Below are 19,403 nucleotides of genomic sequence, written 5' to 3'. Positions count from 1 at the left end.
GGGCATCTAAAGCCGCTTCTCCCTCATCCTCCCCCCCGCCACCCTGACCCTCGGCACCCCTCCCCCCTTGGGCACCGACCTCCAGCTCACCGGCCCGCTGACGACCCTCCACAACGCCTCCAAGACCTGCACCACAAACACCTGCACCAGCCAGATCCACAGCCTCACGACCCTCTCGGCCATGGTCACCCTGGGCATCCTCCCCCGCGCGTACCTCGCATCCCTCCAGTCCTCAAAGGGCACCGTCGCGCCCAGGTGCTCCACCGCCACCTTGACCCCGCTGCTGAAGGCGTCCTCGTGGAACCCGTACCCCGTCCAGGCGCCGGCGTAGCTGATGCCCCGCTTGTTCTGGATCCTGGCGAGGCAGCGCTGCGCGCGCACCGCGTTGGGCGTGTACGCCGCGTGCCGGAACTCGAACCGGCCCTGCACGGTCCCCGGGGCCGGGTCGCGCGGCGGGTTGAGCGTCACCAGCACGTCGCCAAAGACGTCGCGCGGGATGTGCTGGAGCAGGTTCATGTTGTACGTGACGCAGACCTGGCTGGCGCGGGTGCTGAAGGGAGTCGGCGTGCGGGAGAGGTAGTTCCACGACGAGACGGCGCGCGGGGACCGGGGCAGGAGCGTGCGGTCCGAGTGCAGCACGGCCACGTTGGGGGTCGTGCGGAAGTGCTGGAGGATCGAGTGCTCCTCGGCCGTCGCCGAGGCGCGGACGATGGAGTAGGCCTGGTCGCCGTGCGTGGCGAGGATGACGTGGTCAAAGACCTCGGAGCGGCCGTCGCTGGTGTGCAGGCGGACGCGGCCGTCGGGGTCGTTGGTGAGCGAGGTGACGGCGGTGCGGAGGCGGAGGTGGTTCGAGGGGAAGCCGTGCATGACCTTGTCGACGTAGGACCGCGAGCCGTTGCTCACGGTGAGCCATTGGGGACGGGAGCCCACGACGGAGAGGAGGTGGTGGTTCCACCTGGGGCGGGCGGGGGTCAGCGACGACGCTCCGGACGAAGCGGGGCGAAGGCACTCACATGAACCGTATCAGCGTGGCGATGGGGAAATCCAGGAGCAGCTTGTCGGGAGGCGTGCTCCAGACGGCGGCCGCCATGGGGACGAGATAGCTGTCCCGGAAGGCGTCGGAATACCCCTCGCGCTCGAGGTACTCGCCCAGGGTCTCCTCGGCGGCCTCGTCCGTCCGCAGGATGTCGAGCGCGAACTGGCTGAAGCGCAGTATGTCAAAGAGCATGCGCCAGAACCGAGGCGACAGGAAGTTGGTGCGCTGGCAGAACAGGGCGTCGAGGCTCGCGCCGGCCCACTCGAAGCGTCCCCCGTCCCGGGATACCGAAAAGCTCATGTCGGTCGGGGCCGTCTCGATGCCGAGCTTCTTGAGAAAGCGGCTGAAGTTGGCTGCGCGCCAGGGTCAGCATAACCAACGGTCCGGCCGTCTCGCCTCGCGGCGCGGCGCGGCGAGGCTCGGGCAAGCGAGAGAGATACGTACGGTACGTCTTTGCGTTCATGACGATGAAGCCCGTGTCGACGAGCGTCTTGAACTTGCCCTTTCTGAACTCGACCGTGTGGGCGTGCCCGCCTAGCCGGTCGCTGGCCTCGAACAGGTAGGCATCGTGCGGGCTGCGGTTCAGCGCCCACAGCGCGGCAATGCCGGCGCACCCGCCGCCCACGACGGCCACCTTCTTCCTAGGATAGGGATTGGCCCGGGTCAGCATGGTCATGGTGTTGGCGGGACATGAGCCCCTCGGACCGGGCGGATCAGGGTGGTGACGGGGAAAAAGCGGCGACGGAACGAGGAGCGCAGACGGCGGGGGCTCCATGTTGATATCGGGGGGGCCGGCGGGATGCAGCGGCGGGGAAGCGAAACCATTCTTCAGGGCGCGGGTGAGTTGTCAAAGGCGGTTACGCTGCATTAGGGTGATGCGACGCCGAGCTCCAGTCAACGAGGCGTCAAATAGGAAGCCGGCCTGGTTTGGGTCGGGCGCCGTGTCTGGCACACCCGCAGCCAGCCAGCCCCAAGACCCGGCCAACTGCGCCTGCAGCCGAGACCCGGCAGGCCATGCCATTGGCCGGCGTTGAGCAGAATGCGCATTCCAACTTACTTGTTCCTTGCCATGGATGCGGATGGCTGGCTTTTGCTGCTGTCGATGCAAAGTACCACACGAGAAGCGCACGTCGGGTGAGAGCAGCAACGGACCAAGGCGAATCGAAGCCGGGAGGGGGGTTGGCATGTGAAATTGGAGAGATGGCGAACGCTGCTCGTGTTTCAGAGCGAGGCCCCGTCGTCACCAACACCAACCCAAGGTAGCTTACCCAGAAGGCTACGATGACAACCATGGGCGCTCGTTGCATGGATTGAGCCGGGTAAATGGTATGCGCCATGGCCAGCCTACACGTACGGTAACAGAGATCGCATATACAATAATACCCATTGTCCAAAGCGGAATTCACACTTGTTTCCATCCAAACGCAGAGCTTCGACGAAGCGACAGCCGACCAAGACGTGCCTCTCTCCAAGTACCCTGCCAACCGTTTGTTGATGGCGCCAGGGTGGTTGGGCAAGGTCAAAGTTGAAGCATGTGAAAGGGGGCGAGCACGGTGAAGAAGCGGTGTCGGATCGGCCTAACCGCACTGGCTGGCCCACATAGTCGGTCGCTTGCATGCATAATTTTTTGGACAGGCAAAGAGTGGAATCCAAGTGCTTTCAAGTTGGCGTCACGAAGGGACATGGTCAAGAAGGAAAAAAAAAAGAGAATTTGGGAGAGGAGAATGTGTTGTTGTGAAATGAGTTGAATGGGCATTTCGGGGTGAGCTTTGGGCGGCGGGTTCTCTCTGCAAACATGCAATAGACTTCTTGCAGCCCTATTAATAAATGAATTGAGGTTCGGCCCCCAGCAAGGAAAAAGTCACTTTGGCGGAGTGGTTAACGCGCTGCCCTGCTAATTTCCAGTTAGCAAGGAAGGCAGTTCCTTCGGGAGCGTAGGTTCGAATCCTACAGGTGACGTTCTTTTTTGGGCCGTAGCTTCTTGTTGCTTATGTAAGCCGGTGGGGGCCCAGCGGTGCCCAAGCCGCGGCAGACCGACAGAAGCAGTTCATCGCGCAAACCGGAGACCAGCCAGCCGTTGCTCGACATGGTCTCGAGACACTCCAACAGCCTTTTCTTCCCCCTCGATTCCCATCGGCAGAGGCTACGGCACGATTTTCGAGCCGAGATGCTTCAAGCAGGCCGCAAGAGCAGGTAAAGCCGGAGCCATTCGATGGCCAACGAAAGATCACGTCTGGCTCCCGCCGCTGTCCATCCGGACAGCCCTCAACCTCCGTGCAGCAGCACACATCGAAGAACGACCAACGGACAAGCATGCGGACTGGCAGGCAAATCACGACCGGAGAAAGCAGGCCATAGGCGAGAGGGAGCCTTGGAGCTCACGCACGTCGACCCAAGGAAAGCCTGACGGAAGGAAACACAAGAAAAAAAATCATGTCGAGGTCCAACGGGATCGCCCACTCATCGCGAAGCCGTCCTGTTTCCAGGAGAAGCCAGCATAGTAGCAATTCTTAGAGACTCCATGTCACTCTGCCCGGGCAATACAACACGATGCTTGTTGAATACGTAAAGCATCGTGCCTACATTCTGCAATCCCGGGGTGTTCAACTTTCATGGAGAGAGAAAAGGGAAAAAAAAGAGGAAGAGAAAGCGGCCAAGCCGGTCGGCGCATAAAAAGGTTTTTTTGGGGATGTGGGGCTCGTCATGTTTTTTGGGTGTGTGATTCGGGTTAGGGTTAGTTATGATCTGTGGACTTGGGTGCACCGAGAAGATCTTGGCTCTGTCTGGAGTAAGCCTTTCTGTTGAACCTTGTTGAGGACCAATTTCATACACCTATCGAGGCTTGCCGATGCGAAATACCACAGCGAGATGCAGTGAAAAACAATACCACAAGACGTATCAAGACCGCCTGCAAAGCCAGGCTGGAAAAAACATCATACCAAGTGTCGTCCTGAATGCGCTAACTATTACACGACATACGCAGCCTGCCAGGTCCGAGAGAGAGAGAGAGAGAGAGAGAGACGTCTATCGTAGGCTGTCAAAAGCAAAGACAACGCCCAGGACGCCCACGGCCAACGCTTCCAAGTTTCCCCAAGCCAGGGAGTGTTCTCACTCTAACCTTGTGGGGATGGCTCGCGATCCATCTGATCCCCCCCACCATCGACACTAACAAAACAAGGAATGGCTAACTCGCCAGCGGGCAAGTGGCGGCGTCTCCCTGTCGTCCTTGTCGATCCCAACGGGACGGGCCGCCGATGAGGCTAACCGGGGCATGATGTGTTGCGTACGTTAAAGACAACCTCCGAGATAGACAAAAGGTGCTGTACTATAGTGGGTGGTTCACGTCGTGCATCGATCGGGCTCGTTTCAAAATAATAATAAAAGGAAAACAAAGCCCGGGGGATTTCCACAGGCTACCAAGTGGTATTATGCGAATTAAGACAGCGAGCCATGAAGCCCAGAGAACCTAAAAAAAAAAAAAAAAAAAAACCAACGCCAGAAAATGGCAAGAGGATGGAAAAATAATATACATATATGCAAAGAGAAAAAGAAAAAAAAAATGAACCAACGAATATACCCAGCCCGGAAGCCGTGCACACACCCAAATAATGATGCTCATCGCAACCGCCCGGGTCTTAGTTGGTCGGCGTCGGCGCCGCGCTGCTCGTCGACGAGGCGGCCTGCGTCGGCACGCCCAACGCGCCCATCGTCACCGTCGAGCAGGGCGCGTCGTACACCTTGGGGTCGAGCGTGTGGACGCCCGGCTGGTTGTCGACGGCCAGGCCGATCAGCGTGTCCTCGTCCGGGTTCCACCTGGGCCAGCCCAGCTCCCTCTCGAGGCCGCGGGCGGGGTCCTTGGCGAAGACGAACCACGCGCGCTGCAGCTCCTTGGTCACCTGCTTCTGCGCCTCGCTCGGCGGGATGCCGCTCACCTCCTCGGAGCCGCCAAAGATCATGTGCAGGTCCACGCCGTGGTACGCGCCCGAGTCGGGGTACAGCCGGGTGTTGTCCCAGTCGCCGTAGTAGCGGTACACCCAGGTGGGCACGCCGTGGGCGCGGCGGGCGTCGGCCTGGTAGCTGGCCGGGCAGGTGAAGGACTCGAGGTGGAACGCGTCGACCTGCTGGGCGGTGGGGACGACGCGGCCGTTGCCGTAGGCGGGGATGCGGTAGTAGCCGGCCTCGTAGTGGTTGTGGCCGCCGAGGACGGGGATGCGGGCGAAGCGGCCCTGCGCCGTGAGGCCCGCGTAGTCGTCAAAGACGATCTCGTTGTCGACCTGCGGGTAAAAGGCCGGCACCGAGCGCAGGACGCTCGTGCTGGGCGTCGGCCGGACGGTGGCGGCGGCGGCCTTGAGGGCGGTCCACTCGACGGAGCGCATGCACGCCAGGATCTCGGCGTGGTCGGTCGTCGTGTTGCACCCGACGAGGCCCACGACCGTGTTCCAGTTGCGGTCCGTCACCCCGGGCGCGTTGAGCGGGAAGCTAAAGGCGTTGCCCGAGACGAGGATCAGACCCGCCGCGATGGGGTCCTGCTCGTAGGCGTAGGCCCAGTAGTCGGCCGCCACGCCGCCCGAGGACTGGCCGGCGATGACGATGCGGCTGGCATCGCCGCCAAACTTGGCAACGTTGTTGCGGATCCACTCGAGGGCGGCGCGCTGGTCGCGGAGGCCCAGGTTCTGGACCTCGCCGGGGGCGCCGGGGAAGCCAAAGATGTTGACGCGGTAGTTGACCGTCACCACGACGATATCCTGGGCGTTGGCGAAGTGCTTGCCGTTGTAAAAGGGGCTGTTGGTGTTGCCGATGGTGAAGCCTGGAAGACGCGTCAGTCACGGCAAGCTTTCCGCGGAGGTTCCCGGAGGGTGGTGAACTCTATGGCAAAAGGGGTAAGGGGGTGGGGGGCAACGTACGGCCGCCGTAGAAGAAGACGAGGACGGGCTTCTTCTTGTGCGTCGCCTTCGCCGTCGTCTTGGACCAGATGTTCAGGGTCAGGCAGTCCTCGCTCTGCGGAGTGCCGGCGCCCGTGGCGAAGTACTTGATGACGTCCAGGGCCTGCGGCGTCAGGTCCGGGAACTCGGTGACGGGCCGGGAGGGCGACAGCGGGCAGTCGAAGCCAAACTCGTCGGCGTCATAGGGACTCTGGGTGTCGATGGGCTGGGGAGGAGCGAACCGAAGGTCGCCGACGGGAGGTTTGGCGTAGGGGACGCCGAGATACTCGAGCACGCACTCGGTACCCGGGGCGATGTGGCCTTTCACCGGGCCGTTGGTGGTGGCCACGGTGAGGAAGCGGTTCGGACCGCATTTGGAGCTACACCTCGGGGGCGCATTCGGATCGGCCGGAGCGACGGCGGCAAGGCCGGTCGACGCGGTCCAGAGAGCCGCGGCGAGGGCGCCGCAGAGCCACCGCGAGACGTCTGTTGACCGCATGGTTTCTGCATGCACCTACCGCCTGGAAGCCTACGGTGTGTCACGCACGGGGCTGCGGTATCCAGAGTTTGCAAGACACAGGACCGTCAGGGCAGACCGGGGAAAGGGGGGGAGAGGAACGCGGGAAGGATTATGCGGGAGGGGGGGGGGGGAAAGCTCCGTGCCTCTGTTGCAACCGCGCGGATAACAGGCCATCCTATGTACGTACATATACACGGTACGACAGCAAGGGGTCCGACCAAAGCGAGCACGAGCAACCCGACAGCCCGGCTCGCACAACAACAATCAATGTCCATCATGTCATTCGGAACTTTTGGTTCGTTTGTTCTCGTTTCCTCCCCCCTGATTAGCAACCACCAATTCGCTAGTTTGCTGCGCGCACATGCACCCGGCAGCCAACGCGAAGGACTCGGGAGCCGTACATGGTCGTTCCGGCGTAACTATCGACGACAAGGCAATCGTCGATAACCACGGGGAGACGGGCCCCAGGAGCGCGCCAGCACGCCACGGCGAGGGTTGCCAGGGCGTGGAGTCGGCCTTTCATTTCCCCAGGGGCAGATTCGAGGGATAGAGTTGCACTCCCGCTATCCCCGACCCCGGCCTCCCGGAACCTGCAGGTCCTGGGGCCCGAGGAGGATGGACGCCATGACCATCTGGGCATGGCGACCATGCGGGAAGCGTGGGCAACGTGTGATGGAATGGCCGCCTCGCAGACTCCCATCCCAGCACGTTCGTCTGCGGCATTTCCCAGAGAGCCCATACAACCAGCGCGGGTTGCGATATTGAGAACAATAAAATTTGCTTTTTTTCATGGGCCATGGAGCTGGGTTGCATTGCAAGAGGGGGACCCGTAGCAGCAAGCCCGCCGAACGGGAACGACGCGACGTTGACAAGGGGAGGGAGGCCGGGAGAGATTCGCCGGGGAGCCATCTCTTAACCTGTCTTGGTTAACTCGACGGTAGCAAGCGGAAAAGAGCCCACTGCCATCGCTGCCAAAGGTCCACCGCAAACGGTTTTCTTGACTCCGTTCCGACCCCTTGTCGTATGTTGTGCGGATGATGCTGGTCAGATTGCTCTGTTCCAAACCTTCTCAGCCAGGTTGTTTCGGCATGAGGATGCCGAACGGTGGAGCCCATTAGTTACAGATGTTGAAGATTTCAGCTGAAGATTCAAGGGGAGAGGGGGTGGGGGGGCGGCGGGGAAAAGGGAGCGTTTGCAGCGACGAGGTTGATGAGAAGGAGGCAGTGGGTGGTGCTATCCGATGCACGTGGCGGAGGTGCCTTGCATGATTCCCGGGTTCCTTCCTCGTCCTTGCTCGTGTTGCTCGTCTCGGCAACAACAACAACAAAAAAAAGAAGGGGTTTCCTCTGCCCACCCGGGGTGGCCACTTCCCTGCGGTGTACCGTGTGGGTCATCCGGAAGGCTTTCCCTGCCTTAGCGTACCTTATTATTAGTTAGTGCGTTTGTTGGTTGGAATTCATCCTGCGACATCCTCCACCATCATCACGTTATCGCGGTCTGCCCACCCATCTCTGCGCCGCATCCCCGTCTATGTTGTACCTTATCGTACATGATGTACTGTGTATGTAGTACGTAGTTACCTAAGTGAGGCAAAAAAAAAAAAAAAGAAAAAAAAAGAAAAAAAACCCCCTGGCGACAATGCACCTCTCCCCCCCCCCCCCCCCCACCACCACACTCACCATGATTGTCTCACCCGTCCCTCTATCATCGGCAATCCCATATTCTTCAGCACCGAGGTCGGCGTGCATGCAGCCCGCCCTCCATCCCGCATGATGCATTGGGCGCCGACAGCCCGGACACACAAAGAACCAATGACCTACTCGACCACCGCCTGTGGCATGTTTAAGGTTACCTTACCCGATCCCACGGCAAACCCGCAATCAAGCTCCCTCCAAACTCCCCCAAGGTCGTCCCCCCCCCCCTCAAGGTTCCCATTCCGAGTTCCCAATCCGAGTTCCCTCCCACCCCTCGGCGCCCCCCCCCCCCCCCCCCCCTGCCGTGTCATTCTATCCCGTCTTCCCAACGTGGCCTTGCATCGCCGACTGTGACGTGCTGCCCTGTCTTGTCCCAAACTTTTCAGCTCATTCCCTGCACCACATCACATCACCACCGCTGCCGCCTCACCCTGGCCCGACGGTTTGCTTTGCCTCTCTTGCCAGAGCAATCACTACAAGAAGACGCTTGTCTCCCTCCTACACATGCACACATGTCTCCACTCCTTCTCGGAGCCGCTCGCCTGCCAGAACTAGTCCCTCCGCAGCGCTAGCATCTCGCTCGCTAGTGCCTTGGCTTCTTGATGTTGCCGTTTCCAAGACGGGAGCTAAGGCGCACTGACGAAGACTAACCAGCTAGCCTCGATTCACCCCGTCGGGCATGGCAGACACACAGACACCGGCGGCACCGCGTTGGCGTGGAGTCGGCTTCCCCAACCATGGCGCCGATGATCAGGGCTGGAAGCTCTACATTACCTCCTTGGTGATGATCATCTCGGCCGGCTTGTTCGTCGTTGCCCGCGTCGCCACCCGCCTGGTGAGGAACAACTTGGGATGGGATGACTGGACCATCGTCTTCTCCTTGGTGAGTAACGAGTCCCCCCCCCCCGGCCTTGTCGGTCGACATGGGCGCTCCGCCGACGCACGCGCTGACGTGGGGAAAATCCCCGTCTTCAGGCCAACTCCATCGTCCTCTCCGTCGCCATCCAGCTCGCCGTCAGCTGGGGCTATGGCATGCACAAAGCCGACCTGACCAAGGCGGAGCTCGAGACGTGCCTTCGGTGGTTCTTCGTCGCCCAGACCCCCTACAAGGTGGTCGTGTTCCTCAACAAGGTCTCGGTCGTGCTCCTGTACATGCGCATCTTTGTCGGCACCGGCTTCCGCATCGCCGCCTACTCGGTGCTGTTTGTCGTCTTCGGCTACAGCGTCGGCGGCATCGCCGCCACCATCTGGCAGTGCGTTCCCATCCAGGGCGCCTGGAACAAGAACGTCCCGGCCAGGTGCATCAACTCGAACGCCTTCTGGGTTGCCTATGCCGTCCTCAACATCTTGACCGACGTCATGGTGCTGGCCCTGCCCGTCATTCCCGTCATGAAGCTGCAGCTCCGCTGGCGCGAACGCTTCCTGATCCTGGGCGTGTTCCTGCTCGGCGCCTTGTAAGCCGCTTTTCCTCGTCTCCTCTTGGACCCTCCGTGGCTGACACACCCCCCACAGCGTCACCATCACCTCCATCCTCCGCGTCACCTCGGTCCAAAACTCCCTCAAGAACCGCCAAGACCAAACCTGGAGCTTCATCGAGCGCGGCGTCTGGACCCTCATCGAGTCCAACCTCGGCATCATCTGCGCCTGCCTGCCCGTCCTCAAACAACCCCTGGGAAAGCTCTTCCCGCGCCTGTTTGGCTCCACCATCGGCGGCCGCTCCGGCCGCTCCGCCTCCGAAGGCAAGTATCACCGCACCGACGACAGCCGCGGCGGCCACACCGACCACAGCACGCCAACCTTGCCCAAGGAGCCGGGCAGCAATCCAAGGTTCTGGAGGGCACCGCTCAAGCATGAGCTCAGCGTGTCGGTGTCGGCCAACAGGGACACGGTGAGGCGGGGCAGCGATGAGCATCACATCTTTGGGAGGGGCTCGGATACGGGAAGCGATAACATTGAGCTGGGCGACCGCTCGGCGGCGGCCGAAAAGGGGAGGATATCCAAGACCGTGGAGCTGACGAGGACCTCGTTCCACGAGGCGCGCCCATAGACATTGTCGGGACGCATGGTCGGCGAGTCCAGCTGGGGGTTGGTAGCGCAGATGTCAACGTACCCTACGTTGTTTCGAACGGGGATCGAGGGAAACCCCTGCTCAATAATCATGGGCGTTTGATGGTTGGTTTGTTTGGAAATGATATATCCCCTCTACGGCTTTGGATTTAGCGTGGCGTTTTTTGGTGTTGGCGAGGAGATACCAGCGGGGGATCTTGATGTCTAGACAAGATGGTTTCTTCGGAATAGACTTGACGCTAGATAATGACCGGGATTTCAGCGGGCCCTAACAAAACTTACATTGGCATGGTTGGAAGAATGCCACATAAGAGCGTCCTTACAATGCCCATTGTTGTCGGCGCCTCCCGTCATGGCGTCGTCGAGGTGGCCGTCAGCCAACGAACCTGGATGCCAATAACAACAAGGACACGAAAAGAAGCTATCGTTTTCCGACAAGAAACCCCCAACCACCGCACCTTCATACATCAACAAGCACATCAAACGGTCGTTGATGACGCATCCTCTCTCCAGCAGCATGCAAGTACAAACGCAAGAGACCCATGTCGGCTTTGTTTGCCTCCCTGTCGTGTAACCCGTCGGCTCGGCTCCCCTCTGCTGCATGCCAATTACCGGCCGTGCCGCCGCCGCCCCCCCACCCTGATTGCCGGCCGATGTACCGTTCCAGATCCATGGGCGTTGTTGACGGGTAATTAATGCGCTGACGAAACTCACCGTGCCCTGAAACGGATCACAGGCAAGACAAGCAAAAAAAACCAATCTCATTTACCCTGCACCATCAAACCATGCTATCCAATACAACTTGAGCACCCAAGTTACAAGCCCGCCTAGTCTCCTGGGCGAGAGACATATCCAAGCATGATGATGGCACAGCCAAAAGGAATCCCGAGTCATCACATGACATGGGCGCATAGGAGCGACCGTCCAAGCGTCGAATCAAGCGGAGGAAGAATGCATGCGAGACCCGAGTCCCGAACGGCGATGAATGTAGATGCACGATGGTGTCCGAGGGGGGTGGTCGCATGCGCATGCACGGCAAGCTGACAAGAGCTTGCCGCGTGCCTCCTCCGGGATATGGCGCTTCGTGGCGTCCCGTCTGGCGCGCCAAAACCCCGTGTTGTACACAGTAGGTGGTCGGTCGGTCGGTCCCGTCGGCGGACCCCCGCGCGGGCTCCGAAGTGGAGACGCGGAACGGACGGGAGGGGAGTGGACCTGGCCGGGCCGGAGTGGGGTCGAGGTGACGTCCCGTCCGAGACCCGACGTCGGCCGGTCGCTGGGTCCTCCCCCCCCCCCCCCCCCCGACGGACTCGCCGCCGCGTACGATAGATGACGCTTGCTAGGTCCTCGAAACCTCTAAACAACGCAATGCTTGTCCTTTCTACGACAATGGCAAACTTGGGCTGTCTACATACATACCTCGTCCTCTTTTTCTTTCTTTTTTTTTTTTCTCTTTTCTTTTCAGTTGTTTGCATTCATGTCAAGTGATTGCGCACGACTACATCGAGCGCTGCTTCAAGCGCTGCTTCACTCCCAACCACCACGCGGGACCCTTGCCGGCGCTCAGACCTTGACCGAATCATAGGCGTCTTGTCTAGTATAGGTATTTTGATCTCCATGTGACACAAACCGCATCATCTCGCATCCGAATGCGTCGTGAGAAGGACTGCAAGCTTCGAGTATTTCCATCAAACCAGGTCGTTCATTGATCCAACCGCCCCAACACCAGAGGAAAAGAAAAGAAGGAAGGAAAGAAAGAAACGGACAGCCACGGTCTTCTCAAGCTCCCGTCACGGCCTCACAATCATCTCCGTCCAGCACCGCCCTTCGCAATCCTGCCGCCACCGCCAAAGGTCGACGGGCCCCTCCTCTTCTCCTGCCCTAAACCCCTTCTTCCCACCGCCTTCGCGATACCACCCCGTCCTCCTCTTCCTCCTCCTCCTCTTGCGCCTCCCCTGCCCCCACGCCCGCCTGCCTTTCCGCCGCGCTTCTCCTTGAGCGCCTTGGCAGCGGCCCCCTCGTCGATATCCATGCCACCATCGTCGTCGTCGCTCTCGTCGTCGTCGTCGTCGTCACCGCCCTTCCTCCTGTTCCGGTTCCACTTGAGCTTGCCCCGCAGGCCGCGACGGGGCACGTCCTTGCCGCGGATCGCCGCGACGTAGGCGCCCACGCCCGACTCCTCCTCGCCGTCGATGTCCATGGCTCCGCCGGCATCTTCGCGGCCCTCGTCGTCGTCCGCGCCGAGGACGAGCTTCCCGTCGAGGTCCGTCTTGACCTTGGTCTTCTTGTCGCCGGGCTTGCGCGGCTTGCCGGGCTTGGTGGTCGAGATGTTGGCCAGGGCGTTGCGGTCGAGCAGATCGAGGGGCTCGCCCTCGTCTTCGAGAATGTAAGCGTTGGCGCCCTTGCGGGGCTGCTTCTGGCGACGGCCCGTCATTTCGACGTCCGAGTCGTCCGAGTGGGAGGCTTCGGATTCCGAGTCGCTGCTGTACAGGGCCTGGTCGTACTCGCTCTCGAAGCGGCTCTTGCGGCGGCCGCCCTCGTCGTCCGAGTCGCCCTCGGCCCCGCCGTTCCGGGCGGCCTCCTTCTTGCGCTTGCTCCGCTCCTTGGTCTTGCGGATGTTGGTGATGAGCTTGCGGTCGGCCTCGGGGCAGTGCTTGTTGACAATGTCGACGCCGAAGCGGCGGATCATGCGCTCGAGGATGTGCTTGACCTTGGCGCGGAAGTGGCCCTTGTGCTCGTGGCTCCAGACCATGACGTTGGGGATCAGCGTGGGCAGGCGCGGGAGCATGAGGTCGGTCGGCAGGCTGATGATGCAGACCTTGACGAAGCCCAGCACGCTCTTGACGATCTCGCGGTTGTTGGACGTCAGGAACAGGTCCATGGTCTGCACCAGGTCCGACAAGGTGTCGCGGCTCAGCGTCTCGCGGAACTCGTAGAGCACGCGCGTGATGGCCGTGATGGAGGCCGAGATCATGTGAGGGGTGCTGCCGGCCAGGCCGGCGCTGACCATGGTGAAGTACTCCTCGAGGGAGGCCTTGACCTTGGGCGCGTCCTTGGGCATGTGCGGGACCTTGCTGTTGTCGATCCAGGCGCCGTCGGCCGCCACCATGGCGTGGCCCATCAGCACGAGCAGGTCAAACGCGGCGGTGCGGGCCTTTTCGTTGTGCTCCTTGCAGCTGATGACGACCTCGGACAGGATGGACGGGATGAAGTGGAGCGACGTCGGCGGCATCAGCGGGATCAAGGTGGCGATGGCGGCAAGCCGCTCGCGCCTGGCCGGCGCCGACACCTTTTCGGCGCTCGACAGGATGAGCGACTGGAGCTCGGCGTGCCGCTGCTCGAGGGCGGCCCTGCCCACCTCCGAGTCGGCCAGCCGCGGGATGAGCTTGTAGGCCTTCTTCTGCAGCTGGGGGTCGTCGTCCTTGAAGAGCACCAACGACGCCATCTTGAACAGGGCCTCGAAGCTCTCGCGGGGCAGGTAGATGGACATGGTGACGACCAGGTCCATGAGCGTGTGGGCCGTCGAGGGCACCTGCTCGGCGTTGGGGTTCTTGGGCTTCACGACCGGCTCTTGCAGCGCCGCCGCGAGCTTCTCGCAGACCAGATCGAACGTCTCGGTGAGGCGCGCGGCCGGGATGATGCTGAGGTAGGCGTTGATGGTCTGCAGCACGGGGCCCCGCTTCTGCGGCAGGGTGGTGCTGTAGACGTTGAAGAGCACGGCGAGGAAGTCGGCCGAGAAGTTGGTCCCGAGGTACTCGAGGTTCTTTTGCGCCGTTTCCTTGGAGACCCTGCTCAGCAGCGGGTCGTCGTCGTCGTTGTTGTCGTTGTCGTCGTCCTGGGCCGAGCCGGCGATGGCCTGGTTCGACTCGACCAGCGCCTTGAGCGCGCGGCAGACGTCGAGGCGCAAGTCGGGCTGCTGGTAGAGCACCGTGGTCAGGGTCTCGGCGAACTCCTTGTCGAAGGCCTCGGCGAGGTCCAGGGGCAGGTCGCAGTAGCCGGGGAGGATGGACCAGATCTGCTGGACCACCGTCTCGAAGATCTTGACCTCCATGGTCTTGGGCGCGTCGCCGTGGTCGAGGACGCGCTGGTACATGGCGGCGCTGAGGGGCACCATCTCGGACCGGAAGTGAGCCAGGCGGGTGTTGGACGTGTAGTCGCGCAGGAGCGGGAGCATCCACGCCCGGCCCGGCTGGCCCTTGGCCGGCTTGGCGAGGTTCAGGGGCAGGACGCCGAGGACGGCCTCCGGGCCCATGGCGCGGATCGCCTTGCCGAGGACCTCGTCGGCCTCCTGCTTTCCGGCGAAGGCGTCGTTGCTGCGCATCTCGCCGATGCTCTTGACGATGCCGAGGAGGTACGGATGGGCGCGCCAGCGGAGGGCGTCCAGCATGGCGCCGATGACGTTGAAGGTCTCGAGCCACGCGGCCTGGTACTTGACCGTGAGGAGGCCCTCGACGGTGCCGACCAGCTGCTGGATCACCTTTTCGTCGTAGATGGAGGGATCGACCAGGACCTGGCGCGGAACGCAGGTGGCCAGGAACGACACGAGGCACTCGGAGGCCGAGACGCGGATGTTTTTGGCGTCGGACTCGAGGTAGGCGGCGACGATGTTGAAGGGCTCCAGCAGGCCCTGGAAGGTCTCCTCGGGGGCGATCTGGGCCGAGACGTCGTAGGCGCGCGACAGGATCAGGATCCAGTCCGGGAGGAGCTGGGCGTCGTTGGGGGCCGGGCGCAGCTCCTTGATGACCTCGAGCAGCCTCGGCAGCTTGGCCGAGGCCACCTCGTCGGCCATGCCCTCAAAGATCATCTCAAAGACGCTGAAGACGGCCTTGCTCATGTGCTCGTTGGCGGAGCGGGCGATGCCCAGCAGCAGGTCGCAGAGCGGCTCGATGTTCTTGCTGGGCCAGCCGCCGCTGGCGGAGGCGACGGTCCTGACGAGCTGGAGCGCGTGGATGAGCTCGGGGTCGTGGACGGCCTCGGAGCCCTTCTTGGCCTTGCGCAGCTGGGCCGCCTTGTCGGCGACGGCCGTCAGGCTCATCATGGCCGTCTCGGCGCACATGGCGGCGGCAGGGTGGTCGAGCGAGGGGCTCGGCGGGGGGTTCCTCAGGACGTTGCGCAGGGCCTCCTGGGCGCGCTTGCGCACCTTGGGCCGGGGGTCGAGGGCGAAGCTCAGGAGACCGCCGACGGCGCGGCGGGGGCCGATGACGGCGGCGCTCTGCTCCCAGGCGGCGGCATCCTGGGCCAGCAGCAGGCCCTCGAGGCAGCCAATCGACGATCGGATCAGAGGAGCATCGGCGTCGGGCTGGGACAGCACAGGGGCGAGGAGGGTGAGGATCTGGGTGAACTTTGCGCGGAGGAGGGGCTGCGGCGCGTAGGGGGTGACGATGTCGAGGAGGTAGACGACGGGCTGGGCGATGTTCTTGTTGTCCAGGAGGCTAAGAAGGGCGGCAAAGTAGGCAGTCGGCGTGGGCTCGGTGTTGCGCTCCTTGAAGGCGGACTCGATACCTTCGAGAACCGTAGCCGTCTGCCAACAAACGAAAGTCAGCGTCGGCGTCGGGAGCCGGGAGCCTCGAGGGCGACCGAGGAGGACATAGGGAATGAACAAAAAAAAAAAAAGACTCACATGCTTTTGGCTCTGAAGATTTGGGGACCGGATCTTGTCCAGCTTCTCCTTGAGCGAAGGAACCGCCATTTTGCCCTGCGCTGCTGGACTTTGTAACGGCAGCACGAAAAGCAGCTCGACTCGAGAGAACGGGAAACCAGAAAATTCACAGACGGGCCTTCAAAAAGTTGGAATGCTATCGCTTATCGGGGCCACCCCACCTCTGTGCGTCTGGGAGATAAGGGTTGGGTAAGGGTTGGCGACATCCCAAGGTCAACCTCAGGGTTCATTGAGCAAGGCTTGGTTGGTCCTTTGTTACTTTTCTTGCAGCCTACCTTGGCTGGCTGTGTACAAGTGAGTTTTTATAACAAGCATCCTTTTCAAAGAAACAAGGAAAAAAAAAAGTGCCCCTGATATATTCCCAAGCACACTAGCATGCATACGAGGCATACGTACCGTACCGTACCGTACCGTACCGTACCGTGCCGTACCGTACCTACGCAGGACGTCCACACCCAAAAACGCCAAACGAACCCATCCTAACATCCAACCAACGTACCCTACCAAAGCAATCTTACGAGAACTCATTATCCGCCTCCTCGATCTGGTTCTTGATCCTCACCAAAATCTCCGTCTTCCACTTGTCCAGCCGGCTCATCTGGTCGTACGCGTAGAGCTTGTCGGTGAAGGCCTCCTGGTTGCCCGCCTCGATGGCGTCGATCAGGTCCGACAGCAGCTGGAACTCGCGCTGGCCCGCAAACGACGGGTCCTTTTCGGCGTAGCGCTGCAGGTTGCGCCGCGCGCTGACCAGGTCCTTGGTCGCCAAGATGCACAGGCCGGCCTTGAAGAAGTAATCCTTGACCGAGTACTTCATGAGGTGGTTCTCGAGCGACGCGTCGGCCACCTTTTCAAAGTTTTGCAGGGCCCGGTAGTAGTCGCCCTCGAGCGCGGCGATGTCGGCTTCCTTGAGCCAGAGCTTGTTGGCGAGGCTGTGCCGTGCGCGTGCGTGTCAGCAGCCGTTGCGTGGGGTGGCTCCCTCCCCCTCCATCCCCTCCCTCCCCTCCGCGACCCGAAGCAAGGCGGGGGACACTCACGCTTTCGCCCCGTCCTCCTCGTACCACCTGGCCGCGTCGCTGTAGAACTGCATGGCCGTCTTGCGGTCGCCCAGGTCCACCTCGAGCAGCTCGGCTGCGTTCTCCAGGTGCGACGCCGCGCGCCGGAAGTTGCCCTTTTGTTGGTACCGATCGATGGCGGCCTTGATGCAGCGGATCGCGTCTTGCGGGTACTCTTTCCGGTAGACCTTGAAGGCGTCGATCATGAGGTTGGCCGCGTCGTCGGGCTCGTTCAGCTTGTCTCGGTGGATGGCCGCCGCCTGCTCAAACGCTTGCCCCGCTTCCTTGCCTGCACGCAGTCCGCCGTCAGCCTGCTTCGCGGCCCCGGTCGGGTGGTCCCGGCGGAGGAGCGCCGTCGCCGGTGGTACGCACTCAGCTTCTCGAGCCGGTAGGCGTTGGCCGCCTGGACGTAGTAGTCGGCGGCATTCTGGTACTTTTCTTCCTTGTTGCTGAAGAAACCCCACCCGCCGGATGCGCTCTGGAGCGACTTCTTGGCCTGCAGGCAAAAGCGGTCAGCGGCTGCACGGGGCGGTGGTGAGGGAGCGCATCGCGACAGCGGCCGCACCTTTTCTTCGAGAGCGCGGGGGTCGAGCGACATGGCGAGCGGATGCGGATGGGATGTCGAAACGGCGAGGTATCTATCTGGTTCTCTCTCCGAGAATGCGATTTGGATGGATGGCCTTTTCCGAGGACGGGGTTCGCCTGGGTGTGTGGTGTTTGGTTCCTAGGTAGGAGTCGGGAGTTGGTGGGTAGGTACGGAGTAGCTAACTAGTTATCGTGGCTTTGAGACGAGGCGGGGCGTTTTAAGGTGAGGGTGGGCCAACGCAGCCTCAGGTCAGCGCTGATGCAGCGACAACGAGTCCATCGGGCTAACTAACTAGTTATGACGCCAGCCTGCGACAGCTGAACGCTGCTCGCTCCGTTTCGGGTTCCCCTGGGGGGGGGGGCGCCTCCACAGCAGCTCCCCCGGGGGAGCTAGGCCAAAACTGGTTTAGCGTCCCGTACATAACGGCCCCGTCCGTCCGTCCGTCCTTGAGCCACCAAAAATGTTCAACATCACCAAAGAACCTCGCTCACTCCACAGGCCAAGTGAAAGTGATTTCATGTTGAACACTTGATCTCATAGGTGATTTCTTGATCGGTTGATCGGTTGTTCGGTTGGTCTCGGAAAAACACCTCACAGCTCGCAATGGCAACCCCACGCCTAACCCTGACTCGGGCCATCTCGCGGCCCCTCCGCCTCCCCCGGCCACCACCACCACCACCATCACCATCACCACTAGCACATCGTCGCTCCTCCTCCACCCTCCCACCCACCCAGCACGACCCCTTCGCCCTCCTCTCCCAACCCACCTGGTCCGTCCGCCAGCTCCTCGAGCCCCCAGCACCAACCCTCTCAGCCTCTTCTTCTTCTTCTTCTTCTTCTTCTTCTTCTCCTTCTACCACCCCCACCCCCCTCAAAAATCAAGAGCACCGAGAAGCCAACCAACAAGCAAAAGAAGGAGGAGAAGAAGACGTCACTCCGGAGCACCTCGCCCACCTCCTCCGCCTCTCGGCCCTGCCGCCGCCCGCGACCGCCCAAGAAACCGCCTCCCTCCTCGCCACCCTGCGCGCCCAGCTCCGCTTCGTCCGCGCCGTGCAGCGCGTCCCGGGGGCCTCCTCCTCCTCCTCCTCCTCCTCCTCCTCCTCGGTCGCCCCGCTGGCCGCGATCCGCGACGAGACGGCGGCCGGGATGCGCGAGGCCGAGATCTCCCCGCGCACGCCGGGCGTCCGGGAAGCCCTGGCGCAGGAGGAGGTCTGGGGGAGGTGTAAGCGCCCCCGGCGGAGGCGGGGGGCGGCCGAGGACAAGGCGGCCGGCGACGGGTGGGACGTTTTGGGCATGGCTGCCGAGAAGGCGGGGAGGTACTTTGTCGTGAGGAGCGGCGGTAGCGGCAGCGGTGGCGGGAGCGGGAGCGGGAGCGGGAAAGAGGCCGGGGAGAAGGCGGCCGAGGCAGAAGAATCCTAAGAGGGGGAACGATCAATGGATGGATATACAGGTACCACGGGAGGGAAGAACGCCGAAGAACGATGGAAGGTTGGGTGGTTTGCGGGAGATGAAGGAGCAGAACCCAAGGGCGCCCGAACGATGGGAAAACTTGAACGGATGCTTGAGGAGAAGGACGGTTCCTGGGTGGAGCAACAAGCCAGATTTAGCGTCCCTCTACCGCCGAACGCACCGCATCAACTGCGTATCACCACCGCCTGCGGCCAGCTTCAGCAAAGATGCACACAACGCAGCGCCTATCATGATTTTTCTGTCTGACTGTCTGCCTGTCTGTCTGTCTATCTGTCTGTTTGTCCGTCTGCCTCCCTACGAAACTCTCACTTGGGCTAACATACTGCAATGCTAACAGGGTTGCGCACATGGTCGCAATGCATGGCCTAATTTACCGACAACTCTTCCACTAGCTTCCAGC

General features: G+C 61.7%; 6 protein-coding genes and 1 non-coding gene across 7 annotated transcripts; 3 read left to right on the top strand and 4 right to left on the bottom strand.

Moving 5' to 3' along the window:
* Positions 1-6: 6 nt before the first annotated feature.
* On the bottom strand, positions 7-1,706 carry VTJ83DRAFT_6731 (uncharacterized protein; the record flags this gene model as incomplete). The annotated part of the gene is made up of 3 exons (XM_071013475.1): positions 7-955; positions 1,014-1,389; positions 1,481-1,706. 3 exons carry the CDS (start codon positions 1,704-1,706, stop codon positions 7-9), a joined length of 1,551 nt encoding a protein of 516 aa, XP_070864358.1.
* A 1,190-nt stretch (positions 1,707-2,896) lies between these two features.
* On the top strand, positions 2,897-2,995 carry VTJ83DRAFT_t147. The gene has a single exon. It is a non-coding gene; the product is annotated as a tRNA-Ser (tRNA).
* A 1,676-nt stretch (positions 2,996-4,671) lies between these two features.
* On the bottom strand, positions 4,672-6,457 carry VTJ83DRAFT_6730 (uncharacterized protein; the record flags this gene model as incomplete). The annotated part of the gene is made up of 2 exons (XM_071013474.1): positions 4,672-5,843; positions 5,941-6,457. 2 exons carry the CDS (start codon positions 6,455-6,457, stop codon positions 4,672-4,674), a joined length of 1,689 nt encoding a protein of 562 aa, XP_070864357.1.
* A 2,394-nt stretch (positions 6,458-8,851) lies between these two features.
* Positions 8,852-10,219, top strand: VTJ83DRAFT_6729 (uncharacterized protein; the record flags this gene model as incomplete). The annotated part of the gene is made up of 3 exons (XM_071013472.1): positions 8,852-9,055; positions 9,148-9,626; positions 9,685-10,219. 3 exons carry the CDS (start codon positions 8,852-8,854, stop codon positions 10,217-10,219), a joined length of 1,218 nt encoding a protein of 405 aa, XP_070864356.1.
* A 1,821-nt stretch (positions 10,220-12,040) lies between these two features.
* On the bottom strand, positions 12,041-15,925 carry VTJ83DRAFT_6728 (uncharacterized protein; the record flags this gene model as incomplete). Its single annotated transcript, XM_071013471.1, has 2 exons — positions 12,041-15,757; positions 15,857-15,925. 2 exons carry the CDS (start codon positions 15,923-15,925, stop codon positions 12,041-12,043), a joined length of 3,786 nt encoding a protein of 1,261 aa, XP_070864355.1.
* Positions 15,926-16,409: 484 nt separating this feature from the next.
* On the bottom strand, positions 16,410-17,545 carry VTJ83DRAFT_6727 (uncharacterized protein; the record flags this gene model as incomplete). Its single annotated transcript, XM_071013470.1, has 4 exons — positions 16,410-16,824; positions 16,930-17,236; positions 17,320-17,443; positions 17,513-17,545. The coding sequence occupies 4 exons, from the start codon at positions 17,543-17,545 to the stop codon at positions 16,410-16,412; spliced, it is 879 nt and encodes a 292-aa protein (XP_070864354.1).
* A 591-nt stretch (positions 17,546-18,136) lies between these two features.
* On the top strand, positions 18,137-18,952 carry VTJ83DRAFT_6726 (uncharacterized protein; the record flags this gene model as incomplete). The annotated part of the gene is made up of 1 exon (XM_071013469.1): positions 18,137-18,952. The coding sequence occupies one exon, from the start codon at positions 18,137-18,139 to the stop codon at positions 18,950-18,952; it is 816 nt and encodes a 271-aa protein (XP_070864353.1).
* Positions 18,953-19,403: the final 451 nt, after the last annotated feature.

This window comes from Remersonia thermophila, chromosome 6 (genome assembly GCF_042764415.1).
Source record: "Remersonia thermophila strain ATCC 22073 chromosome 6, whole genome shotgun sequence".
NCBI lineage: Eukaryota > Fungi > Ascomycota > Sordariomycetes > Sordariales > Chaetomiaceae > Remersonia > Remersonia thermophila.
Note: the sequence above shows the minus strand (reverse complement) of the source record. Positions and strands in the feature narration are given on the sequence as shown.